Here is a 27,807-nt window from a genome sequence, read left to right as displayed (position 1 = left end):
ATCATTAATACACACACACACACACACACACACACAAGTCTAGCTATATTAAGGGAATAGTGCATCATTAACTTTATTTGGAATTCAGGTTCCCTCATACTACATTTTGAGCAATCTTATCTAAGATCGGAAAGGTTGATTGGGGGTTTATTCTGGAGGACTTAGATATGGAACTGGGAATTTGTAATTCAAGAAGCATTACTAATGTAAACTAGTCACATTGATTTACCATAGTTATTGGTACCCTAGGGAATATAGACTAACCAACTGCTCCCAAACTCTTTTCACGTATAATTTTTATCATTTATAATGGTTACATAGCATTTCATTATGTGGACTTACCAACATTTATTTAACCATTCCCCTATTGTTGGACCTATAGGCTGTCTCTAATATTCTGCAATTGCAATAATTTTTTAATGACCTTCTTTTGCTAATATTTTCCCTTTTATATTACTTCCATAGGCTAGAATCTTAGATGTTAAACCTCTTGGATAAGACACAAAACAATTTAAGATTGCTGATACATAAGATTAATTTGCTCAAGGATTTGTGCAAATTTACAGTTCTACTTGAGGTTTTAAATTTAGTAGTGTTAAAAAGGTCTCCTTTTTAACACTACTAAAATGTGTTTAAAATGGAGTTACTTGTGCTAAGCCCCATGTCAGTAAACCAAGACTTAATATTTAATTTAATTGCCATTTCAACAGCCCAGGAATGTAACCTTTAACCAGTCAACCTAGAATTACCTGGTTAGCGCTAGTGAGGTAATCTGCCGTATAGGCCCCTCCATTCCCCTTAGGAAGGCAACCTTGCCTGAGACAATACATTTTTTGCTAATAATTTTCTTTTTTCTGCCCCCTTTCTACCTTTAAAAACCTTTCCTTTTCTACAGCTTGGTGGAACCAGTTTGACCTTTAATTTTACTCAAATTTTTGTTATTTAATCTTTGCCCCTGAGTGCCTTACAGGTGCTTCTAGGCCTCTGATACATATAACTCCATGAAACACTACTACTTTAAGAAGAAACATTTACTCTCAATAAAAGAACTTTAATAAGCTTGATCAAATGACTAAATATTTAGAAAGCGTATTGTGTTGAGTGAAACTTTGTGTGTAATAAATAATGAGAGTAATAGAAGATCATTTTGGATGACTGGTCTGTAATTGCCTCAAGGAACACATACAAAGAAAACAAATTCTTCTGATTACTTCCTCAAACAGCCAACACAATGGGGAGGAAATGTCCCATGAACAGTATGAAAAGGGAACCAGAAAGGCTAACATGTAAACTTTGAGAAATGACAGCATTAGAAACAAAACTGCAAAAGAGATCCCCTTCCAGAATAATCTGAGATGCACGAAAGACATATAGTCACTAGAGTTGGAGCCTTATCAAGTCTGTACAGAGGTGAGTGGAGTATTTGACCTTCACCATGATTAACAAGCCTTTCTTTGACATTGTGCTGGTGCTGTTGGCATCTTCCTCTGTCTGCTCCCGAGAGCTGAAACTGGTTCTTTTCCAACAAAAGAGAGTGAACAGAGAGAGTTTAAAACTCTTGAATAAATTGCAGACCTCTTCAATTCAGCAGTGTCTACCACACAGGAAAAACTTCCTGCTTCCCCAGAAGTCTATGAATCCTCACCAGTACCAGAAAGGACAAGCACTGACCATTCTTCATGAGATGCTTCAGCAGATCTTCAACCTTTTCAGGGCAATTATTTCTCTGAATGGTTGGGAGGAAAGCCACATGGAGAAGCTCCTCATTGAACTTCATCAACAGCTGAAATACCTAGAAGCGCTCATGAGACGGCAAGCAGAGCAGAAAAGAGACACCTTGGGCAGTGAGAACCTTAGATTACAGGTTAAAATATATTTCCAAAGGATACGTGATTACCTGGAAAACCAGGACTATAGCACCTGTGCCTGGACCATTGTCCAAGTAGAAATCAACCGATGTCTGTTCTTTGTGTTCCAACTCACAGGAAAGCTGAGCAAACAAGGAATGGAAACTTGAACCATGTGGAGGAAGAGCCAACGGCAGGCTTTAAAAGCATAGGGTAGGTGGAGGGGTGGTAGGGTTTCTCCAGACACTATTATTTCTTTTTGTTTTAAAATGGTAGTATTGCTTTGGTTTTGTGTGTATATATATATATTGTTTGATTTTGTTTTATATTTTTATATATAAATATATATATTGTTTAATTTTGTTTATATATATATATAGGTCTGTGCTTTAAGATGATGCACATTGACTACAAGTGTTTTTATTTTGTAATGTCACTTTGTATTTTTTATCCATCTGAAATTTTTATGAGTTGAAATGAGCCATTAATATTTCATAATTGTTCTTCAAATGGGTATATTTTCATAAAAGTTGGCCAAGTAGATATAATGATATATGTCTCCACTATAATACTTTCCTTATCATAGAATATCCATCCCAGTGATTTCTTTATTTGCCGGAAATTGGTAGGAGCAATGAGAAATACTAGGAATAATTTGTATTGCAAGATCTGAAAATATCATCACACACTGAATATTTGTTACAGGTGACACAATAGAAGTAAAGCCAAAGGACATGAGCAAGCAGTTTGCAGAGGAAAACATAAATGCATGAAAAGAGGTTCAACCTCATGCACAATAATAAAAAATAGAAATTAAAAGTGACTAACGTGCCATTTATAGCCTATCAGATGAAACTGCCGAGTTTGGTTTTAAAAACACTCTTATGGAGACTTTGGGGAGGGATGCTCTTATAATTTGCCAGAGTCCTGGAAATTGACACGATCACTGTGGAGGCAATTTGGTGAAATCTATTAAAATTACAGATGCATATAGTCTTTTATCCATCAAGTGCAGGTCTGAAATGTGTCCTATAAAAATACTTGCATCCATGTGAAATGACTTACATACAGTATTATTCATTGCAATGTTATATATAATGTCAAAAGACAGAAAATCACCCAGATCCTTCCAATTAGAGATAGTTAAGTCATATTCACACAAAGGAGAACTATTCACCTGGAGGAAAGAATTGGGTGCTCTTCCTATGCTGAAAAAAAAAAAAAAAACAAGATGCAGACTGTATATATAAAATGCTACATTTGACATTAAAATGTAAAACACATTTTATATTTGACCTTACTTAGGTATGACTAACTAAAGAATATACAAGGAATAAATTACAGTGATGATAACCTGTATTTGGTGGAGTGGGGTAGGGAGAGAAACTAAGGGAGGAGACCAGGGTGGAAGAGGATTTACAGCATATTTTTGTATTTTAATTTTTAGCCATTTGAATGTTACAAATTAAAATAATAAAATATATCTAACAAGTCGCAGTAATCAGAAATATACATGGAGGAGTCTTGTTGGTGAAAGGAAGTGTTTGGTGAAGCTTAGAAGAAACAGGACTGAGCCAGCCTGCCCTTGGGGTGGCCCGGAGGAGGGCTAGACGGGAGGAGAGCTGGATAGAAGGGTGCTCATGCCAAACAAGAAGAGATGCTGGGGATGAAGGGATTCCAGCTCTTCCACCCAGGAGCTCCCCAAAATCGTCATGGAACAAATGTGAGTCCAGAGAAACTGAAGGTCACTGAGGCTTGTTAACTTTCCCACAGTCACAGCAACTTTTGCCCAACGTGAGAAGCATAGCTGTGGCCCCAAAATCTGGTGCTCATTCTACTACTTTATGTCATGTTCTGCTTCAGATTCATTGTATAATTCTAGTTAAAAGTTATCACTGGCTGTAAAAGCTTGCTGAGGAACATATTCCATTTCAGTTTAATTAATGTAAGTATATTAACTATTGGCCAGTGCTTCCAGATTTGGATTGAAAGGAACGAGGAGGAACCGAATAGGATCCTGAGACTGAGGCGGGGTCAGCTGCAGTAGTGGAAGAGGGTGAGGAAGCAGAGGCTGGGCAGTCAGGAGGAAGTCTTTGTTGGCTTCACATTTTCAGCCCACGGGTTGACCTGCTTACCTTCACGTTCACGCAGAGGTAGGGAAGTGGAGAAAGGAGAAGTATTTATCACACTCAGCTGTGTTTACAGGTTATTTGCTTCTCATGTCTTCAATTTTTGTTGTTTTCTTTAAACCAGGAACCTTTCAGAACCAAATCCATCATTTAGCATGTTATTCAGTTCTCTAGTTAATCTCGCAAGGTAATTTCTGTTATTCTTTCCTCAGGTGAGGAGAACAAGACTTTAAAAGTCAAGTACGTAACTTGCTCAAAGTAACGCAGCAAGCCACAGAGCTAGCAAATGCCAGAGCAAAATTTCCTCCCAGGTCTGCGCGCCTTGAAAGCCTGCGTTGTATTCTAGTCACCACAAACCTGAACAGCATTGTGCAATATCACTGGGAAATATAATGATGACAGTCATGATAATAATTTGCTCCTGGCTTTCCTTATTCAAGTTCGCATACTTTCACAGTCTTGAGTTACAGAAAGGATATTTTCTCTCCCGGACAGTTTTTTCTTCAGAACTAAGGTAAACAGAATGGAGAAGCTGCCAAGTGGAAACTTACAGCAGATGATAATCATATTTAGACGCTAGAACCAATACTTTACATGCTAATGTTTCCCCAGACATTTAGCTTAAGTTGACATCCTGCTTGTATAACTGTTTTAACTGCATAATACAGACAAAAAATTGCTTGCTTTTAAATATATGTACCCTTTTAAAACTTTAAAACCAGAGTTCTAAGCTTGGAGATATTGAGGAAGAGAAATACTTTAAAAGACTAGATGCCCTGCTAGTAATGCATGGGTGAGCTCAGAGTAAAGGCAAGTTCATTTGTACTCGCAGGCTGAGTCATCTGAATTATCATTGTTACATCTACATGTCCTGAGCTAAATAGATTACTAAATCAAAAAAACGAGTTACTAAATAACAAGTACAGTATCGTATTTTTTCCAAATAAAATATGCATGAAAAATGTCTGAAAAGAAATGCATTGAAATGTTCACAGCGGTGCCATCTGGGTGATAGAATTTCCATTCTCTTATACTTTTCAGATTAAATACTTCTGTTATGAATATGGATTCATTTTGGAACCAGGAAAAATAAAATAATTTTATTTTTGAAATTTAAGAAAAGAACAAATAGGGAATTCCCTGTCCGTCCAGTGGTAAGGACTCCACACTTCCACTGCAGGGGGCATGGGTTCAATCCCTGGTCTAAGATCCCCCATGCCGCATGGGGTGACCAGAATATAAATAAATACATAAATACAAATATTTTTCAAAAGAACAAATATGGCCTCTTGTAGACATTTGGCTTAGTATTGTTTATCATGTGCAGTAAATTAAGCCCCACCTCCAGCACATCAGAGTCATCTGGAGGGCTTGTTAAAGCACAGATCACATGACTCCACTCCCACTGTTTCTGATCTAATAGGTCTGTGGTGGGGACTAAGTCCCGCATTTCTAACAATTCCTAGATGAAGTTGATGCTGTTGGTCTTGTGACTACACAGTATTAACCACATCCCTATTTCTTGATAGCCAAGGTAGACTTTTAACAGATGAAGGCATGGTCTCCTTGAGGTTACTGATCTCATATTTTCCCACAGTACCTGGAGAGAAATGGGCATCCTATAGATAGGAGGTAGTTGGTAAGGATAGTTTTTTCTGTCACTGCCTTTTCACAGCAGCAGATTAAATGGCTTTTTTCCCTCTTAAAGAAGCTGTAATATCCCAGTTACACCCCATAACAATAACTGCCTTTTAAGGAAAATGATCCAAACCAAGTTTCTTTCTGTAAGAGTTTCTGTTTCTCATGCCTGTGGTTAAGTGAAATCAAAACTACAACTCTAGGGGCTTCCCTGGTGGCGCAGTGGTTGAGAGTCCGTCTGCCGATGCAGGGGACGCGGGTTCATGCCCCGGTCCGGGAAGATCCCACATTCCGCAGAGCGGCTGGGCCCGTGAGCCATGGCCACTGAGCCTGTGCATCCAGAGCCTGTGCTCCGCAGCAGGAGAGGCCACAACAGTGAGAGACCCGCGTACCGCAAAAAAACTACAACTATCTAATTGATTGGAAAAAGAATATGTTGTGGACACAAAGGAAACCACACTTCTGAAAGATAGAGGATTCTCGGGTGAAAGATGACAGGTGATTCAATAGTCTCTATTGAGACGTATAGATGTTTGGTAAATAAAGAGATTTGGGGTTCATTCCTGGAATTACTTTTGGCATTTAGCCCAAGTTTTCTCCCCTTTCCTGGGGTCTGCCTGTATTCAATGACTGGTCGATGTAGAGGTATAAAGACTCATACCCCTCACTCCACCTCAGAAGGGTCATCCCAGCTTCGGAGCTCCTCACTGTAATTGGCCAAGGCCACTTTGTGACTGCACTGCAACTCAACATTCTCTGTCTCAATCCTCCTGGCTTCTCTTCCCTTAAGTGTTGATCCCATAGTACTCCCTAGTAAACTCCTTGTATGGTAATTTTTGTCTCAAAGTCTGCTTTCTCAGCACCTGAACTCCAATGCATAGCATATAGAACTTCCCTTTAGGGCCATAGAAAACCCAAACTCACATTCTGTTTCTTTGGCCTGGTACATATCCTTTTTCTAATATGTGTTAATAGCTCATTCTTGCTATTTATGACTCACTTAAAAATTTTCCCTTCACCAAAAGCCCTTACAGTCAGATTTCTCTGAATCTATTTGTGCCCCTGCAGATCACAACTCTTACCATGTCACAAACTACATTGTACTATAATCAATTACTTTTCTTTCTTTCAGCTAAAGTGTGAACTACTTCACGGTAGGCAAATGACTTCTTAAGTCTTTACCTGAGCACATAACAGGGACAATCTAAATATTGAATGAATGAAGAAATTTTAAATGTATTAAAAAAAAAAGAAGGGATATGTCAGTACCATATTGTCACGGACAGCTGTATATGTGAGGAGACTCTGTCTAGAGATGAGAAGGTCTTGTTTACCTGTGTCTGCCAAGGGGTAAGGTTTTTTTTGTTTTTCAGTTTCTCTACTTTTCCTGGATGGGATATTTGGATAAGCTATTTCTTGGAGTAAAAAGTGAAGTATCTATCTTTCTCTGATGAAAGAGTGGTTTTTAACCTTGTATATTAAGGGCATAATAAAATAATGTCATGATATGTAGGGCCGGAGCCTCTCTTCTGATTGTTCTGGTCTTCTTAGACAGTCCTTTTCTGAATTCACCCTTCCTGGGCCTTTGATCCCTGTCAGCCTGGTGATGGTTAGTTGTGCTTTCAACTGCCAAGTAGTATAGAAACCACTGGTACCAACTTAAAATTTTTGTTCAGTTTATAGAAAGCTTAATATGTTGGAAAAATTATGAAGACAATACATGGAAATGGTGTAAATGGCTTAATTTTTCTTCACTGAAGGTGGAGATGTGTACCTCTTAGCAACAGTGGAGCAGGTTTGAATAGAACAAAAGGCAGGTTCCCTTGACCCATAAATCATGTAACTTTTTCTGTGTAAGAGAGCTAAGTGCACATTGTTTTAGTGAAATTTATTCCAAGTTAAGTTTCAGTATAAGCCTTGTACTAAATAAGGCATAGATCCCTGGGGGAAATTTAATTATTCTAAATAACAGAGATTCATTTGGGTTCATGTCAGATGAACAAGGTTGTTATCAATCTGATCAAAACAGAGTTAGTTTGAGAGCATTAAGAACTGAATTCTAGCTGGTGTATTATTCAATATAACAGACATTTTTTAAGTAACACCTCCTAATCTATTATCACTCCTTGGGAGGGAGGGACAAGTGGAGGAGAAAAAGGCTGGATGGAGCTGGGAAGGAAATAAGCATATTTCCAGAGCAGATTGTGCTATTACAGGAAAAATACCTTGAAGTCCCCACTTTTGTCTAGTAGAGGGGTAGGGGAAAGAGGACACACTTTCTGTGGGTGGGATAGTGTTCAGGAGCTGAAATAAATAAAATAACAGAAATGTCCCCCAAATGCCTCTAGCTAAGTGGATTTCTACCATGGATTGAAATTAGAAGGGCAAAGAGATGAGTTTGGACATATCAGGGATTCCGTTGTAGCATTCTACAGGGAAATTGTCTCAGAAGATACCAGATCAAGGGTCCCGGGGAAAAAGGATGTTAGAATTTCCATCAGTAGGTTCATGCTGTAAGTTCTAGGCACGAAGTTCCCTGGAGCACTTGGGGTCATATCTGAGGCCTTGAACATCAAAAACCACATGTGGCATTATATACACGTGGGGTAGAGTGTAAGATTCCAGAGGAAAGATTTCTTCCCCAAAGCATTTCTCTCAGATTGTCATGTGTTGTCTTGTGCAACTAATGCCTGACATATTAAAAATAAACAAAAAGTCAAATGAAAACAAAAAATACTAACTCTCCTTCTCTTTCACAGCATTCAGGGGTGTGGTTATAAGGGTTGGGCCACCGGAGATCCTAGTTTCAAACCCCATGGCTTTGTCAAAGCTGACCTTCTACTCCCAAGCAGAATTAGTGTGATTGGACCAGGTTGTGGTCCTCAGGATGTGTTCTTCTTAGAAGCTCCCTTGTCATCTCATGCAAATGGAACCCTGTGAGCCCACTCTAAGACCCCTGACACAAGCCACACTGGTATGAATCCAAGGACAACACTAGTTAAGCTCAAGCTAGGCATCTTCAGTACATAAGGAAAAAATGTAAAATATAGTACATTTATTTTATAAATATATTTAGGCAATTCAGATGATGATATCATATCCTGAATAAACATTGAGTAAACTGTAAAACCCATACCTAGTAACGTATTTTTGAAGAAATAGATACACCCCTACCAGAGTACTAGCTCTGCTTGAGCCTCAGCTCTCCCTGAGCTGGGCTCAGACTCAGGGGTATAATAATCTACGCAAGAAGGAGACCTCACAGCTTCTGCACCAAAAGAGAATCTTGCTTCTCTTATTCCTGGAGAATAGGAAGGACCAGATTCCCTCAGGAGCTGATGGAAGATAGTCAGCCATGGACAAAAGACCAGGCCACTGTGTCCTCTGTGAGTAGCACCAGCAGATGTTCAGCCTTGAGGCACAGCGGATCTCATGTTATTTGGGATAAGACCTGGATGGAAAAATTCCTCACTGGACTTCATCAGCAGGTGGACAGCTGGAGATGTATCAGGGGCAGGAGAGAGAGGAAGGAGGGGCTCCTCCTGAGCAGTGAGGAGCCAAGATTGGAAGGTTAGAGGGCCTTCCAAGGAGTAAGCCTCTAAATGAAAGTAAGTGAATATAGCCTCTGGGAGGATATCAGGGTGGAAATCAGGAGGGGCTTCCTATCCATTAAAAAACTTGCTAAAAAATTAAGGAAATAAGGAAAATAAAAGAATAAAGGAGACCCTGGGTCTCTCCATATGGGGGTGAATGTTGACTCTCTCTGGTGCCCACACAAGCAATATGGTTTGGTACCCCAGGGTTAAGAAGGGTAACTTACTGTTGCAGTGCTATTGAGGATAACAGGGATCTGTTCTCAAGAGTAGAGATCAGGCCATAGAAACTGGGGTCCATGCCATGTCCTCTGAAGAGAAGGGGACCAGGATCCCATCTTCCACGATGACTGCCAGAATTACCTTAAGCACCCTGAGCAGTGCCATTCAATGGAAGCTGTGAGTGAGAATCATCTGTAGACCTCTTTGCCCTTCTCCCTCATCAGCTCCAAGTCCTCATTTTATTTATTTATTTAAATGTATGATACAAGCTATATACAAATTCATATACATTGAAATGTTAACAAGAGCAAAGTAAAAAACAAATGAGTATTTACAACCTCTCTCCCTCAGGTACCCTCTAAGAAAGATTGTACATCTCCTTGCTTGGTTTTTGGTCTTTTGCTCTGCTGCGTTATGTGTATTTATAAAGTATAGAAAGGGATGCAGAAATTGTCCCAGAAAAAATATAGAGCAATTTTCATAATATAAAGGAAGAAAACAATTGGGAGACAGATAGAAGAATGGATCCAGAAAAGCAGTGGCAGGAATCAAAAAATGGGCAAATTTCCATGTAGTCAGAGAAGATTTGAAGAGAGGGTCTCCAGGGATTTAGAAAGAGAGGAAAAGGGAAAATATCTTAAGGGTTCTGCAGTGCAGGGGCTGGAGAAATAGGGTACAGAATGCGGTGAGCAGAATCCAGATGGAAGAGCCTGGAAAAGATGGATTTTAAGAAGTTTTGCTCTGGGTTTTGAGTCCCAAAACGATCTGAATTGCATTTTGGTATGACTTTGCAAAAAACATATTTTTTTGTTGAGACATATGTAACTTTTTATTTAAAGAGAAAGAAAATGTTTTTAATTGGAATTTTTAAAGTTGGTACTGGCACAAAAATAAACAAAACTGCTTTAAGATTCCTTGCATACTCATGTATATATGAGAACTGATAACTGAATAATGGTTGTTTTTAAACTAAATGGGGAAAGCTTGCCTGATGCAATAAATATTGTTGGGAAAACAGGATATCTGGGAAAAAAATTAGATTCCAAATCTCGCACAGTACACACAATGAAATTTGATGTATACAGAATAAGAGGCAAGAAGAGGGTTGGCTCTGAAGGCAGATCACCTGGGTTTCAATACCAGCTTTGCCATACACTGCTTTATGGCCATGAGCATGTTACTCTGCATCTCTGTGTCTCAGGTCATCCAGCTGTTAAGTTAGTATAATAAATCACTGAATGGTTATGGTTATAAATATATGAAACAAAAACAAACCTATTAAATACTAAAAGAAATGTGTATATAAAAAGTTTTTAAATTTTCAGATAGGAAAGCTCTTCCTGAGTGATGTGAAACACAAGGCTAAAAGGAAATGAGCAACGCATTTTAATACATGAATTAAAAACAAAAGTCTCTCCAATACAGAACTATCAAGAAAATTTAAAGACGTGAAAAAAATCTTAAAACATGCAATAGAATAATAATATTTTCAATTTAAAAAGAGCTCAAAAAAGTTTAACCCAATAGCAACATGAGCAAGAAATATTGAGGTAATTTTCAAAAGCAGTAATAGCTACAAGTAGATAATATACATGTGCCAAATAATCAGCCTTCCTAGTGATCATGGATTTTTCATATAAATGAAAAATATGATAAAGAACAAGATAGCTTGGTGATGGTTGTGGTAAGAGCCCACACCTATACACAGTAGAAACATAAAATTTTTTAAAAATCAGTAATTAATTTAGTAAAAATTACCAAAATTTTTGAACCACTGGACTTACCAAATGCAGTTCTAGGTACTTATATTACAGAAATATTCTGTCCATACCCCTGCCCAAATATGAATACGAATTTATTTATAGCAGCCCTATTTATATAAAAGGGAATTGTAGTCAAATTAATGTGCTATTATAGAGGATTGGTTAAGTAAACATTGATCCCCTCATATTATGGAATACTAGCTACACAGCAATTAAATTCATTTAGGTAAAGAACAGTCACCTAAATCCAAGCTTGTTCATAACATATTGAATTATGTTGAATGAAAAAGCTAATTAAGGAATAAGAATGATTACACTGGGGAAAACTGATGTCTCATTATTCCCAGAGAGTGGGATTTGATGGAATGGAGGGTAGAAATGAGATCTTTAAACTCCATTTTAACTTTTGGGACCTAGGTATCTTTCCCTTTTTTTTTTTTTTCTTAGCTATGTGTTTAAAATTGACTCTTTTAAATTGTGTCCAGTATTTCTGTTTTTCTGAAAAGAAGGGGGCTTATCTTAGCTCAGTGTCCCAAAGTTGGTACTGGAAGATGACTCCTGACTTTGTATCACCAGGGACAGTATGGAGGAACCACTTCACTGGACTCTGTTAAAAGGTGAAGGTGGAACAGACAGAATTTGGATAAAAATGTTTTCCTGATAATATATAAATAAGAAAATTTTAATATGTTTCTCATTTAATGAATAAAACCATTGATATAGCTTTAAATAAGAGTAAGTAACTGACTCCTGAATGCTGATTTTTTTTCTTTACTATATGGTTTTTCATAGTAGTTTATGGATGAATAAAGTATATCCTGATTGTTTCCTCCAGCACTATTCTAGATCTTGGATCTATGTTTCTGCACCTCTTGGTATTAACTTATTTTCTCTTTAGAGCAAATATTTTCACTAAAAAGGATGTCTCTAACTCAATATCTTGCTTCAAACTTACCTTTAGCACTTCCAGCAATTGTTGAATAAGTTCCAGAAGAAATTTCTCTACATGTATCTATTCCAATCAGAAGGGATGCTCTTGGATGAAATTAACACGAAGGAAGAACTTCTGGGATGCAAGTTAGGGAAGAAAGACATTGAGAAAAGGACTTCTGGTAAAGAATTAGCCAAGATCTCTTACCTGCAGGAAGTATGAACCTACAACAAAACTTTACAAACTCAGAAGGATCCTGCAGCAATCCAAAAGACCATTGTGATGTTGCCAGACTAACCAGATTTAAAAAAACTCAGAAGATTATGAACTTACTTGCATCTCTAGCTTATTTACATCTGTAGCTTTCTTGCAAATTTTTAAAATACGTGTTTCAGTATCAACAAGAAAATGAGAAAGTATCTTCACACTTTGTGAAACTGTACTTCACAGAAGAAGGTATAAACTGTACTTCACAGAAGAAGATATCCAAACCATCGATAAACTTGAAAAAAAGTGATCAACATCGTGACTGCTCATGGGAGGTAAATTAAAGCCAGAATCTCACCACAACACACACACCAGAACAGCTAAAACTAAAAATATTAAATTAAAAAATTTAAAATACTGACATGACAATTGTTGACGGGAGTATAAATTATTAAAACTTTTGAAAAGTGTTTGGTAGATTCTATAAAGATAAGCATGTATGTACCCTGTGACAAAGCCACTCCACTACTGGGCATATATCCAATAGAAATTATTGCTTAGATCCACCAAAAGAAATGTCCAAGTATGCTCACAGAAGCCGTAATCATAGTAGCCCCTACGCATGCCAAAGAAAGCAAAAGTACATTAATACTAAAGTGACACATATATTTTGATCTATTCAAAAACCATAGTACATAACAATGAAAACAATGAATTATTGATACACAAAACCAATATGGATGATTTCACAGACGTAGCATTGAGTGAAAAAGCTAGATATAAATAAAGTATCTGAAGTGTATTTTCATTTATAAGAAGTTCAGAAATTGGCAAAACCAATCCATGGTGATAGAGGACTCAGAGTGGTTAGACTTATGGTGGAGTGTTCATTAATAGGGCTCAAAGGTAGTCTTACTTTTACCTTAAGGAACTGTATTTTCTACTTACTATAATAATTTTGCTTCCTTTTGTTTGCTTCATATTTATCGTTATTATTCCACCACAATATTAAATACTAGAAGGGAGGTAGGCATTGTTGTCTTTTACCTAATTTTTAGGAAGAATACAGGCGTATCTTCTTTATTGTGCTTTGTAGATACTGCGTTTTTTACAAATGGAAGATTTGTGACAACCCAGCGTTGAGCAAGTCTATCAGCACCATTTTTCAAACTTTGTGTCTCTGTGTCACATTTTGGTAATTCTCACAGTATTTCAAACTTTTTCATTATTATATTTGTTATGGTGATTCATGATCAGTGATCTTTGATGTTACTGTTGCACAAATTATGACTCACTGAAGGCTCAGATGATGGTTAGCATTTTTAGCAATAAAGTATTTTTTAATTTAGGTATGTGCATCATTTTTTTAGACATAAAATGTTATTGTACACTTAATAGACTACAGTATAATATAAACATAACTTAGATGCACTGGGAAAGCAAAAAATTTGTGTGACTCACTTTATTGCAATATTGGCTTTATTGCAGTGGTCTGAAACTGAACCTGCAAGATCTCTGAGGTATGCCTGTATTCCAGTTTATCATTTCTCCTGTTTATAAAGAAAGCTGCTTGATATTATTCTCATGTTTCTGTTTATTTCTCATCAGTTTGGAATTTTTAAAGATGATGCATATAATTTCTTTTTCTTACAAATATCACATCAAAATATTTGAGATGAAAGTTTATTTTTCTCATCATACTGATGAATAGATTGTTTTGAATTGTTCCCAGGAGTTGGATCAAAAATCCATGTTACTGGTTGCCTTATCAATTATGGTAACCAACTTAGAAAAACATTGTACAAAAATCTTCCAAGTACCATTGTATTAAAAAATTAAATATATTTACAAAAATCTAGAATAAGTAAATAATGTAAAAATGAAGAGGAAGAGGTAAGCTTTAAAATGGCTATGTCAGCTTGTGTTGTTATATACTACGTAATCTGACCATATCAGGCATCCAATATAATTTAAGGGAAGTTCTGGAATTTTTTCCATTCTGATTTTAATAACATATCTTTGTCCTCTGGTTTCTCTTTGCTAAGAAGTATATTTGAATGGCTGACTGCTGTTAAAAAAAATAAGTCTTGTATTCATTAAGGATGAACATAACATGGTGTTATGTTAACTAACCAAATGCACTAAGACATATGAATACCTGGACTTAATTTATTTGCTTACTGTTGACACGGTAAGCAAGTGCCTTCTATGACTAATGTTATTCTGCCCTCTACTGGTTCAAATTGAAATCCCCAATTTAGATAAATTCCAGGAAAACAGCTTTAAGGTAGAATTTTAATGAAATTTTCTCCTTAAAAAGAAAACAAGCAAAGGAGATTGGTTCAAGATGGCGGAGTAGAAGGATGTGCACTCACCTTCTCTTGTAAGAGCACCAAAATCACAGCTAACGGCTGAACAACCATCAACAGGAAGATACCCCACATCCAAAGACAAAGGAGAAGCTGCAATGAGACAGTAGGAGGGGCACAGTCACTATAAAATCAAATCCCATACCCGCTGGGTGGGTGACCCACAAATTGGAGAACAATCATACCACAGAAGTTCTCCCACTGGAGTGAAGGTTCTGAGCCCCTCATCAGGATTCCCAGCTTGGGAGTCTGGCAAGGGGACTAGGAGTCCCCAGAGAATCTGACTTTGAAGGTCAGTGGGATTTGACTGCAGAACTTCCACAGGACTTGGGGAAACAGAGACTCCACTCTTGGAGGGCACACACAAAGTCTTGTGTGCACCAGGACCAAGGGAAAGGAGCAGTGACCCCATAGGAGACTGAATCAAACCTACCTGCTAGTGTTGGAGGGTCTCCTGCAGAGGCAGCAGGCGGCTGTGGCTCATTGCAGGGACAAGGACACTGGCAGCAGCAGTTCTGGGAAGTACCCATTGGCATGAGCCCTCCCAGAGGCTGCCACTAGCCCCACCATATAGCCTGTAGGCTCCAATGATGGGTCACCTCAGGCCAAAGAACTAACAGGGAGGGAAAACAGCCCCACCCATCAGCAGACAAGTGGATTAAAGTTTTACTGAGCATAGCCCTGCCCACCAGAGCAAGACCCAGCTATACCCACCACCGGTCCCTCCCATAAGGAAGCTTGCACAAGCCTCTTGGATAGTCTCAACCAGCAGAGGGCAGACAGCAAAAGCAAGAAGAACTACAATCCTGCAACCTGCAGAACAAAAACAACAATCACAGAAAGTTAGAAAAAATGAAAAGGCAAAGGATTATGTCCCAGATGAAGGAACAAGGTAAAACCCCAGAAAAATAACTAAATGAAGTGGAGATAGGCAACTATCCAGAAAAGGAATTCAGAATAATGATAGTGAAGATAATCCAGCATTTTGGAAAAAGAATGGAGGCAGTGATTGAGAAGAGGCAGGAAATGTTTAACAAAGACCTAGAAGAACTAAAGAACAGAGATGAACTGAAATGAAAAATACACTAGAAGGAATCAATAGCAGAATAACTGAGGCAGAAGAACGGGTAAATGACCTGGAAGACAGAATGGTGGAAATCACTGCCATGGAACAGAATAAAGAAAAAAGAATGAAAAGAAATGAAGACAGCCTAAGAGACCTCTAGGACAACATTAAATGCACCAACATTCTCATTGTAGGAGTCCCAGAAGGAGAAGAGAGAAAGGACCTGAGAAAATATTTGAAGAGATAATAGCTGAATTCCTCCCTAACATGGGAAAGGAAACAGTCAACCAAGTCCAGGAAGTGCAGAGATTCCCAGGCATGATAAACCCAAGGAAGAACACGCCAAGACACACAGTTATCAAACTGATAAAAATTAAAGACAAAAAATACTGAAAGCAGCAAGGGAAGAACAACAAATAACATACAAGGGAACTCCCATAAGGTTATCAGTTAATTTCTCAGCAGAAACTCTGCAAACCATAAAGGAGTGGCACCATATATTTAAAGTGATGAAAGGGAAGAACCTACAACCAAGAATACTCTACCCAGCAAGGCTCTCATTCAGATTTGATGGAGAAATCAAAAGCTTTACAGACAAGCAAAAGCTAAGAGAATTCAGTACCACCAGACCAGCTTTGCAACAAATAGTAAAGGAACTTCTCAAGGCAGGAAACACAAGAGAAGAAAAAGACCTATGAGAACAAACCCAAAACAATTAGAAAATGGTAATAGGAACATATGTATCAATAATTACCTTAAATGTAGATGGATTAAATGCTCCAACCAAAAGACATAGACTGGCTGAGTGGATACACAAAGAAAACCTGTATATATGCTGTCTACAAGAGACCCACCTCAGACCTAGAGACACATACAGACTGAAAGTGAGGAGGTGGAAGAAGGCATTCCATGCAAATGGAAATCAAAGGAAAGGTGGAGTAGCAATGCTCATTTCAGATGAAATAGACTTTAAAATAAAGACTGCTATAAGAGACAAAGAAGGACACTACCTAATGATCAAGGGATCAATCCAAGAAGACGATATAACAATTGTAAATATATATGCCTCCAGCATAGGAACACCTCAATATATAAGGCAAGTACTAACATCTATAAAGGGAGAAATTGGCAGTAGCACAATAATAGTGGGGGACTGTAACACCCCACTTTCATCAATGGACAAATCATCCAGACAGAAAATCAAAAGGAAACACAGGCCTTAAATGACACATTAGACCAGATGGACTTAATTGATATTTATAGAGCATTCCATCCAAAAGCAGCAGAATACACATTCTTCTCAAGTGCACATGGAACACTCTCCACATGCTGGGCCACAAGGTGAGCCTCAGTAAATTTAAGAAAATTGCAATCATATCAAGCATCTTTTCTGATCACAACACTATGAGGTTAGAAATAAACTACAAGAAAAAAAACTATAAAAAACACAAACACATGGAGGCTAAACAATATGCTACTAAACAACCAATGGATCACTGAAGAAATTGAAGAGGAAATCATAAATACCTAGAGATGAATGAAAATGGAAGCACAATGATCCAAAACCTATGGGATGCAGCAAAAGCGTTCTAAGAAGGAAGTTTATAGCAATACAGCCTTACTTCAGGAAATAAGAAGAATCTCAAATAACAACCTCAACTTACACCTAAAGCAACTAGAGAAAGAAGAACAAACAAAACCTAAAGTTAGTAGAAGGAAAGAAATCATAAAGATCAGAACAGAACTAAATGAAATAGAGACAACGAAAACAATAACACAGATCAATGAAATGAAAAGCTGGTTCTTTGAAAAAATAAACAAAATTGATAAACCTTTAACCAGACTCATCAAGAAAAAAAGGGAGAGGACTAAAATCAATAAAATTAGAAATGAAAAAGGAGAAGTTACAACTGATACCACAGAAATACAAAGGATCATAAGAGAATACTACAAGCAACTGTATACCAATAAAATGGACAACCTGGAAGAAATGGACAAATTTTTAGAAAGGTACAGTCTCCCAAGACTGAACCAGGAAGAAATAAAAACTATGAACAGACCAGTCACAAGCACTGAAATTGAACCTGTGATTTTAAAACTCCCCGCAAACAGAAGTACCAGACCTGATGGCTTCACAGGCAAATTCTATCAAACATTTAGAGGAGAACTAACACCTACCCTTCTGAAACTGTTCCAAAAATTTGCAGAGGAAGGAAAACTCCCAAACTCATTTTATGAGGCCACCATCATCCTGATACCAAAACCAGACAAAGATACCACAAAAAAAAAAAGAAAATTACAGGGCAATATCACTGATTAACATAGATGCAAAACCCCTCAACAAAATACTAGCAGTCCAAATCCAATAATACATTAAAAGGATCATACACCATGATCAAGTGGGATTTATCCCAGGGATGCAAGGATTCTTCAATATTCTCAAATCAATAAGTGTGATACCCCACATCAACAAATTGAAGAATAAAAACCATGTGATCATCTCAATAGATGCGGGAAAATCTTTTGACAAAATTCAGCACCCATTTTTGATAAGAACTCTCCAGAAAGTGGGCATAGAGGGAATCTACCTCAACATAATAAAGGCCATATATGACAAACCTACAGCCAACATCATACTCGATGGTGAAAAGCTGAAAGCATTTCCTGTAAGATCAGGAGCAAAACAAGGATGTCCACTCTCGCCACTTTTATTCAACATAGTTTTGAAAGTCCTAGCTGTGGCAATCAGAGAAGAAAGAGAAATAAAAAGAAAGAGAAATAAAACTCTTAATATTCTAAGTGCTTTGTGTACCCTATTTCCTTGTAGACACTAGGCTTTTTGCTGCTGTAGCCGAATAGCTTTCAACACACACACAAGAACAAAGGCACATGCGTGAACCACCCCCCTACCCTCCGACACACACACACATGTACAGGCACCCATGTGTGAATGATACAGACTGGCTTCTAGACCAGCTAACCCAAATTCTCCAGATACTCATGCCTGTTTCTGCCCAGGTTACTTGTTGACCATCTGAATAGTCAGGTGGCACTGACTGCATTCCCCCACTCTCCAGCCATTATCTCTGCAGGATGTACTCCTATACTAAGCATTTTCCACTTGGGATGGATGTGGCTATAAACACATGTGCTTTTCTGTGGTGCTGTCTAAACTGCAGCTTGCCTGCACATATTTTCATCTTTCTTTTATAGATATAACCAAAGGCATAAGTTTAGATAAGAGGCAATATCAGAACAGAATCAATATACCGTGGATGAGAGCTCCCCAGGTCTGTGACTCAAGCACTGCTGTTGTATTTTTGCAGTCTCCATTCCTAGTTCTTGTCTATAAAAGCATGTCCAGCTCTTTATTGGTCCATATCCTCAAATTCGTTATGATAAAAGTATGGACTTAGCATTCTTTGACTTATGTCAGGTGCCTGCAGATTCTCCCTCATCCCAAGAACTTAATATGTCCATTGGTCCTGAACAAAGATGCTTCACTGAGATTCAGCCCCAAAATCAGCCTGGGAAGTATAGGTATTCTTGTTTCCAGTGTAGGTCTCACGTAGGAAAACATCAACTCCATTGCAGTTTCTGTGTGCATTGATTTAGATTTAAAAATTGAACACATGAGCACATAACTTTTGAGAAATTGCATGTATGTTTACAAAATAAAGTTTTATACATTGTAATGAGAACATTTTGTTCTATAAGATATAAATAACATGTAGAAAATAAGTATGTGATAAATTTAAAGCTGTCAGCCTTATGATCATTGAATATAATTCATATTTCTCTGCTTTTAAGGTCACCATTGTTGATTCTAGGCTTCAGTTTTCAGTTGGTAAAGGAACTTCTAAAATGCATGAAAACCTGAACTTTGTAAGGATCATTTTGCCACCGTTTTGTGAAAGCTTAGTTTTCTTCCTTTTTTTCTTTAATTTCTTTTACAAGTTTGTTAATGAAGAGAAAGCACCTGTTGATTCCCACTGCGACAGTTTGTTAAACATGGGGTCTGTATTCTTCCCCCTTTAGGGAAAGGTTCATTCCTTGAAAGTAACTCTTCTTATCCAGTCTTGAATCCTCACTTCTAGCAAGTTCTCTTCTAAATCTCCCTCTTGTCCCAAACACATCTCCAGCTGTTCTGCTGCTGCTGATGTCCAATGTGGAATTTCTCCAAGAGAGTCTCATCCCAAACATCCTGGGCCCTTTGTACTGAAGATGCTACAGAGAAATCTTAGGGAAGACAGCGTGATGTGGACTCCTTGAAACTGCCCAGCATCCCCTGGATCTCAGAGATTAGTCAGATGTGTTTTCCAGAAATAACAGATGGGAAGCACTTGCTTTTTGTTGGAGAAACACTAAGATGTGCCTATTGTCCAGACCATGACCTGAGTCACCTCACAACTTGAGCAAAATTTGGGGCAGAAGAATGGAAGTTCTTTAAATTCTTTAAATTTTTTTCTGTAAAATATTTTGCACTGATTTGATAGACTTTTACAGGTAGGTTCCCAAGGAAAATGTGCATGTGTAAATGTCAAATAAAGATGTGAAAAGATGCTCAACATTATTAGTCACCAGGGAGATACAAATTAAAAGCACAATTAAATACCACTTCCTATTTATGGAAGTGGCTAAAATTAAAAAGATTGTCCATAACTGGTACAGAGGATGTGACATCACTGGAATTCTCCTCCATTGCTGGTGGAAATATCAAATGGTACAACCACTTTGGAAAATGGTTTGGCAGTTTCCTAAAATGTAAAACCTATACCTTTCATATGATACAGCTGTTCTACTCTTAGATATTTACCTGAGAGAAATGAAAGTACATGTCCTCATAAAGACTTATACATGAATGTTCTGAGCAGCTTTATTCCTATTTAAAAACCCTGGGGAAAAAAATGTCCATCAACAAGTGAAACAATGAATTATAGATCCATAAAATGGAAGATTATTCAGCAATAAAAACAATCAACTATTGAAACATGGTAAAATATGGGTGAATCTTAAAATGTTGAAGCCGAATGAAAAGAAAAAGAGCACATACTGTGTTATTCCATTTACATGAACTTGTAGGAAATGCAAACTTGTCTTTAGGGACAGAAAGGGCTGACTGGCAGGGTGAGAGGTGAGGTTGGAAAGGGAAAGGGATTACAAAGGTGCATGAAGAAACCTTTGGAGGGTGACTGGCATCTTCATTATCTTAATTGTGATGGTTTTATGGATGTATATATAAATATCAAAACATGATTTAGATTTATATTCTCTGCAGGTAGGAGATCTTTGCTATGTCTGTACCAGAAGACCTTGTTCAATGTTTTTTTCTTCCATAAGGCACGTTCCAGCAGACCCTCCCTGCTATTTTCTGCCAAGAGTGTACCTAAGGATTGGAATAGAGACCCATGAAGGATTTCTCAGCTGATGGAACAGCTAAAGGTAAATTTGGAGCAGGATACTGAATCAAAAGAGTCCTTTTGGTGCAAGCTCTGGCTCTATGGAGGAAACAAACCACTACCAAGAGGAGCAGAAACATAGCTCTAAGACCTAGAAGAGTCTGGAGAAAAAAGCCAAGAGGTGCTTTTTATTCATTCATACTAAGAAAACTCAAATGTTGAAGAAATAAACGTCCAAGATTGAAAACATTACTTTTGTATAAAATTATCTCAAAGTTTTTATTAAATGAGAAACATCACTAGCATTCTCTTCTTTCTGTATTGGTAGACAACTCTGACTGCTATCTAAAGTTTTAAGTGGTCAATGCTGTCTGCTCCACTTCTACCTTTTAAAGAGTCCAGTCAACCATTTTCCCCCATGTTTTCTCCTGGTGATACAAAGACAGTGCTCTTTTTTCAGTATCAAACGTGTGGGATACTAAGCTAAGATGGACACCCCTTGCTTCAGTCTAATAGAAATGTTGGAAACAATATTAAAAAATCAATTCTAAGTATATAGCTTATTTTTTTAAGTAAACAAAAAGCGATCTATAGGTTCCAGAAAACAAAAGGAAGTCAAATGATCTTATCTCTACCCTTTATTTCCTAAAATCCTAATCTTTAGGAATAGCTAGATATCAATTTTCACCAATGTGTTTACTCTTATCACTTAACTTGCTTTTTCACTCCAGAAAACACTCAGAATATCATGAACATCCTTGGATGCTGGTGAGTATTGGTCCACTTTATTTAAGTTAATGTGGCTGCACAGTATTCTGTGAAGGAATCCTGATTTACTTAACCATTCATCTGTACTGTCACACATTAAGTTGATTTCAATTACCGTTCATATAAATAATGCTACACAATGAGCAAATTTGAGTATTCACTTAGTATTTCTGTAAGATAGACACATACTGCTATATTTGCTGGGTCTGATGCTTTAGAATTTTTGATAGATGTTACTAAACTAATGATCAATAGTGTTTGAAATTTTTACACTTCTACCGACTCTGTGTAACTGTGCACTTTTACCCCAACTACCACCAAGCAATCTTTTTGTTGTTGCTGTTCATCAAATTTTTCATTTGAAATTTCATTTGCAAAATCTGTGATCACTAGGAAACTGATTATTTAGCATATGTATGTTACCCACTCAGTTATTTCTGCTTCTGTAAATCGCCTCTTTATATTCTTTTGCCCAGATTTTTTTTGGATTCCTAAACTTTCTTGAGCTCTTCCTATTAGTAAAAATGTTAATGCTCTATTATACGTTATAAGGTTTTTCAATACCATGTGTTTTAAAATTTTATGATGCTTTGCTGAACAGACTTTTTAAAAATTAATGTGTTAAAATGCATTGCTCTATTCCTTTATCGTTGCTGTATCTCAAACCTTTGCATCTGTTAACAAAACAGGCTGATGTAGTTTCTTTCATTATTCTGACTTTTGTAGAGAAGAAAACAGAGCCATGGAGAGATTAATAACGTTCCCAAGGTCCTGGCCTCATTTTAGAATCCAGGCCCTCTGAATGCACAGCTTGAGCTCTTTACCAATTTTGGGAATATCCAAGTCCACAAGGATGAGAAAGACAGCCGGGAATCTGAGCATTCTTTCTCCAGGACAATCTTAAATAGATAAATAATGATAAGTTCTTTCTCCCCAATTCCCATGTGTCCCAGTCATAATAGGCACCATTCCCTTGTGACAGACTTTTTATGGTACCATTAATTTGGTCATCACTTTCCTTATACCTGTTACAAACCAGCCTTGTCATCCTGAGAACATTTCTGTGTTTGACTAGCAGTGTTATCTAAAAACTGAATTTGGGTGGTGTATACATGTTGTGTTATATGAAGTATTAATTTTCTGCCTTTATTGAATTTCCAATCAGGCTCTGATTTCCAGGCTCTGATTGCCTCCTTCCACAGCCAGCCATTCTGCAACTTGTCTGAAAATACAGCTGGAGGCAGAAAACCATAAATGTAGACAGAAAACCATAAACCAGTCCATGGCCTGGGGGTTGTGGACCCCTGCTCTAGATCTATCCATGTTGTTGCAAATGGCAGGAATTGTTTTTCTTTTTATGACTAATATTCCATCATGTGTGTATACCGTATTTTCTTTTTTCAAATATGAATGGACACTTAGGTTGCTTCCATATCTTGACTATTATAAATAATACTGCAGTGAACATTGAAGTGCATAGATCTTTCCAAATTAGGGTTTTTCTTTCCTTCTGGTAAATACCCAGGAGTGAAATTGCTGGATCATATGGCAGTTATATTTTTAATGTTTTGGAAAACATCCAGACTGTTTTCCATAGTGGCTGCACCAATTTACAATCCCATCAACAGTGCACAAGGGTCCCCTTTTCTCAATATCCTCGCCAACACTTGTTATGTATTGTCCTTTTAATAGTAGCCATTCTGACAGGTGTAAGGTGGTGTCTAATTGTGTTTTTCAACTGCATTTCCCTGATGATTAATGGTGTTGAAGATCTTTTCATGTGTCTGTTAGCCATCTGTATATTTTCATTAGAAAAATGTCTATTCATATCCTTTGCCTATTTTTAATCAGGTTGTTTGTTTTATTGATGTTGAGTTGTATATGTCCTTTGTATATTTTGCATTTTTTTCCCGTTGAATATATTGTTTGCAAGTATTTTCTCCCATTCAGCCGATGGCCTTTTCATTTTGTTGATAGTTTCCTTCACTGTGCAAAAGCTTTTTAGGTTGATGTAGTCCCATTTGTTTATTTTTGCTTTTATTTCCCTTGCCTAGGAGACGGATCCAAAAAAAATATTGCTGTGTCAAAGAGCATACTGCTTATGTTTTCTTCTAGGAGTTTTATTGTTTCAGGTCTTACACTTAAGTCTATAATCCATTTGAAGTTTATTTTTGTATATAGTGTGAGGAAATAGTTGTTTCATTCTTTTACATATAGCTGTGTAGTTCTCCCAACCATTTATTGAAGAGACTGTGTTTTCCCCATTGTAATATTCGTGTGTTTTTTTGTCATAGATTAGTTGATCATGTAAGTGTGGCCTCTTAAACTATCCTTTTTTTTTTTTTTTTTTTTTTTTTTTTTTGCGGTACACGGGCCTCTCACTGTTGTGGCCTCTCCCGTTTCGGGGCACAGGCTCCGGACGCGCATGCCCAGCGGCATGTGGGATCTTCCCGGACCGGGGCACGAACCCGTGTCCCCTGCATCGGCAGGCGGACTCTTAACCACTGCGCCACCAGGGAAGCCCTATCCTCATTTTTTAAAATTCTTTTTTCTGTTTAGCTTGGGTGATTTCCACTGCTCTGGGTTCCAGTTCACAGATCCATTCCTCTGTATCATCTAATCTACTGTTGATTCTTTCTAGTGTATTTTTTATTTCATTTATTGTATATTTCAGCTCTGTTTGGTTCTTCTTTATATTTTCTAAGCCTTTGTTAAAATTCTCACTGTGTTGATGTGTCCTTCTCCTGAGTTTGCTGAGCATCTTTATGATCATTACTTTGAACTCTTATTGGGTAGATTCCTTATCTCCACTTCAGTTCTTTTTCTGAGGTTTTGGCTCGTTCTTTTGTTTGGAATATGTTCCTCTGTCTCCTCATTTTACCTAATTCTCTGTGTTTATTTCTACATATTAGGTAGATCAGCTATAGTTCTGGATATTAGAGAAGTGATCTTATGCAGGAGATGTCCTAGGGGGCCCAGCAGCACACTCTCCTCTGATCACCAGGCTGTATGCTCTAGGGGTGCCCCCTGTGTGGGCTGTGTGGGCCCTTCTGTTTTGGTGGGGCTGACTATGTGGACACACTGGTAGGTGGCTGGCCCCTGGCCAGGTTGGCTGCCAGGCCCTGCCTTGTGTGGTGGCTGCTGGCCCACTGGTAGGTGGGGCCTGGTCCCAGGGCAGCTGGTTGTGGGGCGGGGAGTGGCGGTTCAAATTCTTGCGGGGCTGCTGGCTCCTACAAGTATTTCATAGTTCTTGATGCTTTGTTTATTGAGCAATTGAGCATTACATGACTGGTGCATTATTCTTCTACTGGAATCAGAACTTAAACGCACCTAAACATTGATGCAGTGAGCTCCTGGGTTCTTGACCAGCTTGTTTCATGTAGACATGTGGGCAGTGTTGGTGCTTGCATCTACCTCTATTTCCTGCATTTCTGTGCATTCCTGGATATCAGGAGCACCTTGACCTCTGCAGAGGAGGGCTTGGCAGATGGAGAGGTTTGAGTCGTGGCCATGTTCCTACTCTCACTCCAGCAGCCAGCAAATCTCAGCTACCTCTCACTGACAATGCACTGTGATCCCCTGCAGAAGCTCATGGCCACCATAGCTGCAACCCTGTCTTCCCTCATCCTTTCCCCAGTTGACCACATGTGTCTTGAGCTGCTAAAGTCCAGAGCCTGGGCAGGACCTGTGCATGGTTGGCTGGCAGCGCAGTGCTGGCAGCAGCTCAGTCATCCCTAGCTCTGCTTTGCCAACCCAGCTTCTTGTTTCTCCAATAATTTGGAACATACAAGTTACTAACTTCTGAATATTAAACAGGATATGACTGCAAGAGATTTTCAGGGCAAGGTGATAGTACGGAACTAGCTAGGACAAGTTTTTCACATTAAATATAACAATGTAACAAAATGAACAAAAAGTAAAATTATACGTATATATGTATACCAACTGGCCAAATGGGTGGGTCAACACTACATCCTATATTGTGAGGTATGTATGACTCCTTAAGTTTCATACTATGGATTTCTGTCATCATTTCTTAAATTTGAATTTATTCAATCCTTAAACTCTCTCTTGCTCTCTGTTCTTTTTTTCCTGGCTAATGTTATAACTTTTCCCATATATTACTTAGTAATTGTTCTTAGCCTTAAGTTTTGGGAGAAAGATTCTCTGATACCATTTCTTTCATTCATTTTTATTGGATGTCTCTTCTTTGTTATAATTAGCCATTTGGGGATCCACAAATATTTGTGATTCTCATTAAGCCAATGCTCTTAACCTTAGAACAATTCTAAAACTAGTCAGGAACTACTGCAAGCAATAATATTTAAAAGCCGAAAGGAATTCTTGACCTTGGTTTGCTACCTCAACCGGAAGTATTAAATGAGTTTTAAAGTAGCTGTAGTAAAACAAGTGTAGCAATGAGTAAAGTTCAGTAATCATATTAATAAAACAAAATCTCAAAAATAGTTGTATTATCAGAATTAATTCGATTTATGCTAAAGATGTACCTATTGTTAATAAGGAAAGAAATAATATTTCAATAAAATGTTCTAGAAAAATTGCCTTGCACTCTAACAGAAAGCAATTTAGATTCTCATATCATAGATCAAAAAAGGAAAAAAACTGCCAATGAAATACTGAATTTAATGTAAAAACAGGTGGACAAGAAAGGGCACTGAATACATGTAAACTCAAAAGAGGAATGAATGTGACTAGGGAGAGCCTTGGTTCTATGTCCTAAACAGCCCTTGGAGAAATATACAAGGAACTGTCCAGGTCTTTGTACACAGGAAAAATTAAAAACAAGTGTCCATCAAAAGAATATGGCTATAATTTATAGAAAATTTGTGTGTCAATGATTAGAGATATAAAATGATAAATAATGTAAATTACCAATATAAAATTAAAGGAAGTGGCAGATAAAAGAAAATGAAGCTTGATTGTAAAAGTTGATTGAAAAAAGAAATTAAATTAGCAAGCAAATGAGTTACCATTGAAATTCACTACAAAGTGATATGAATTAGAACAATGCTAAATTAATTTTTAGCCAAATAAGCAATGTATTAAATATCTAAGCAATTGTTTAAATCAAATAAGTTAGATATTAAAAATGTTCTTCTGTTTTGTGGCAATTCACCCATTCTTTGAAAATGATTCTCGAAAAACATGAAGAAAAATGTGCATGGGCATGTTAAGCCACAGTCTCCTCCACGTACTATCTTATTTTACTTCTCCACTTCACAAACAAAATTGTGAAGGTAATTGTCTATACACAATGCCCCTAATTCTCTTTCTTGTGTTTGCTTTAACCTACTCCCATCGAGTTTCTGTCTCATTAATTCTACTAAACCAGATCCTGCTAAGGTCACAGTAGCCTTTGTTTACAGGTCTGCTGGGATAGTTCAGTCCTCACCTGCCCTACAAGCACCCCTCCTTCTTTTAAACACACTTCTTCCCTTCAGTTTTCTCTCCCCTGTTCATCCTTGTGTCCTTCTAACTGCACTGCCACTCTGCCTTAGTGCCTGTTGCAGACTCTCCTCTGTTCAACCTTTAATGCTGAGGGTCTGCAGGATTAGGTTTAGGTCCTCTTCTCGTTGTCCATTCTGTTTATAAGTGACCACATCCATCCCCATGCCCTTATTACCAGATACACAATAACTTCAAATTAATACCTCCCCCTTGGCATTTTTTTTTTTGACTCAAGACCCATATTTCCAGCTGTCAATAAGACTCTGCACTTATATGTCTTGCAGGCAGCTTAGAAAGGATATACTGTATAATATTATTTTTCCTTTCCAGGATCATTTGTACCTAAAACTTCCAGTGTGAGAAAATTATTTTCCTTTACTTCTCTTTGCAGTGTTTAATATACTTG

General features: G+C 37.6%; 1 protein-coding gene across 7 annotated transcripts in view; it reads left to right on the top strand.

The window, feature by feature from the left end:
- The first annotated feature begins 1,166 nt into the window (after positions 1 to 1,166).
- The window catches only part of IFNE (interferon epsilon), a 45,273-nt gene continuing 18,632 nt past the window's right edge, over positions 1,167 to 27,807 (top strand). For 2 of the 7 annotated variants that reach the window (XR_010945046.1, XR_010945044.1), the window contains exons 1-4: positions 1,167 to 2,060; positions 12,154 to 12,665; positions 13,819 to 13,850; positions 21,106 to 21,207. Coding sequence is in view for 1 of the 7 variants with exons in the window: in XM_067744523.1 (XP_067600624.1) it covers positions 1,436 to 2,017 (582 nt within the window). In the remaining 6 variants the exon portion in view is untranslated. The other 5 variants (XR_010945048.1, XR_010945045.1, XR_010945049.1 and 2 more) reach the window with 5 other exon arrangements.

The sequence above is a fragment of the Pseudorca crassidens genome, chromosome 7 (genome assembly GCF_039906515.1).
Source record: "Pseudorca crassidens isolate mPseCra1 chromosome 7, mPseCra1.hap1, whole genome shotgun sequence".
Classification (NCBI taxonomy): domain Eukaryota; kingdom Metazoa; phylum Chordata; class Mammalia; order Artiodactyla; family Delphinidae; genus Pseudorca; species Pseudorca crassidens.
Note: the sequence above shows the minus strand (reverse complement) of the source record. Positions and strands in the feature narration are given on the sequence as shown.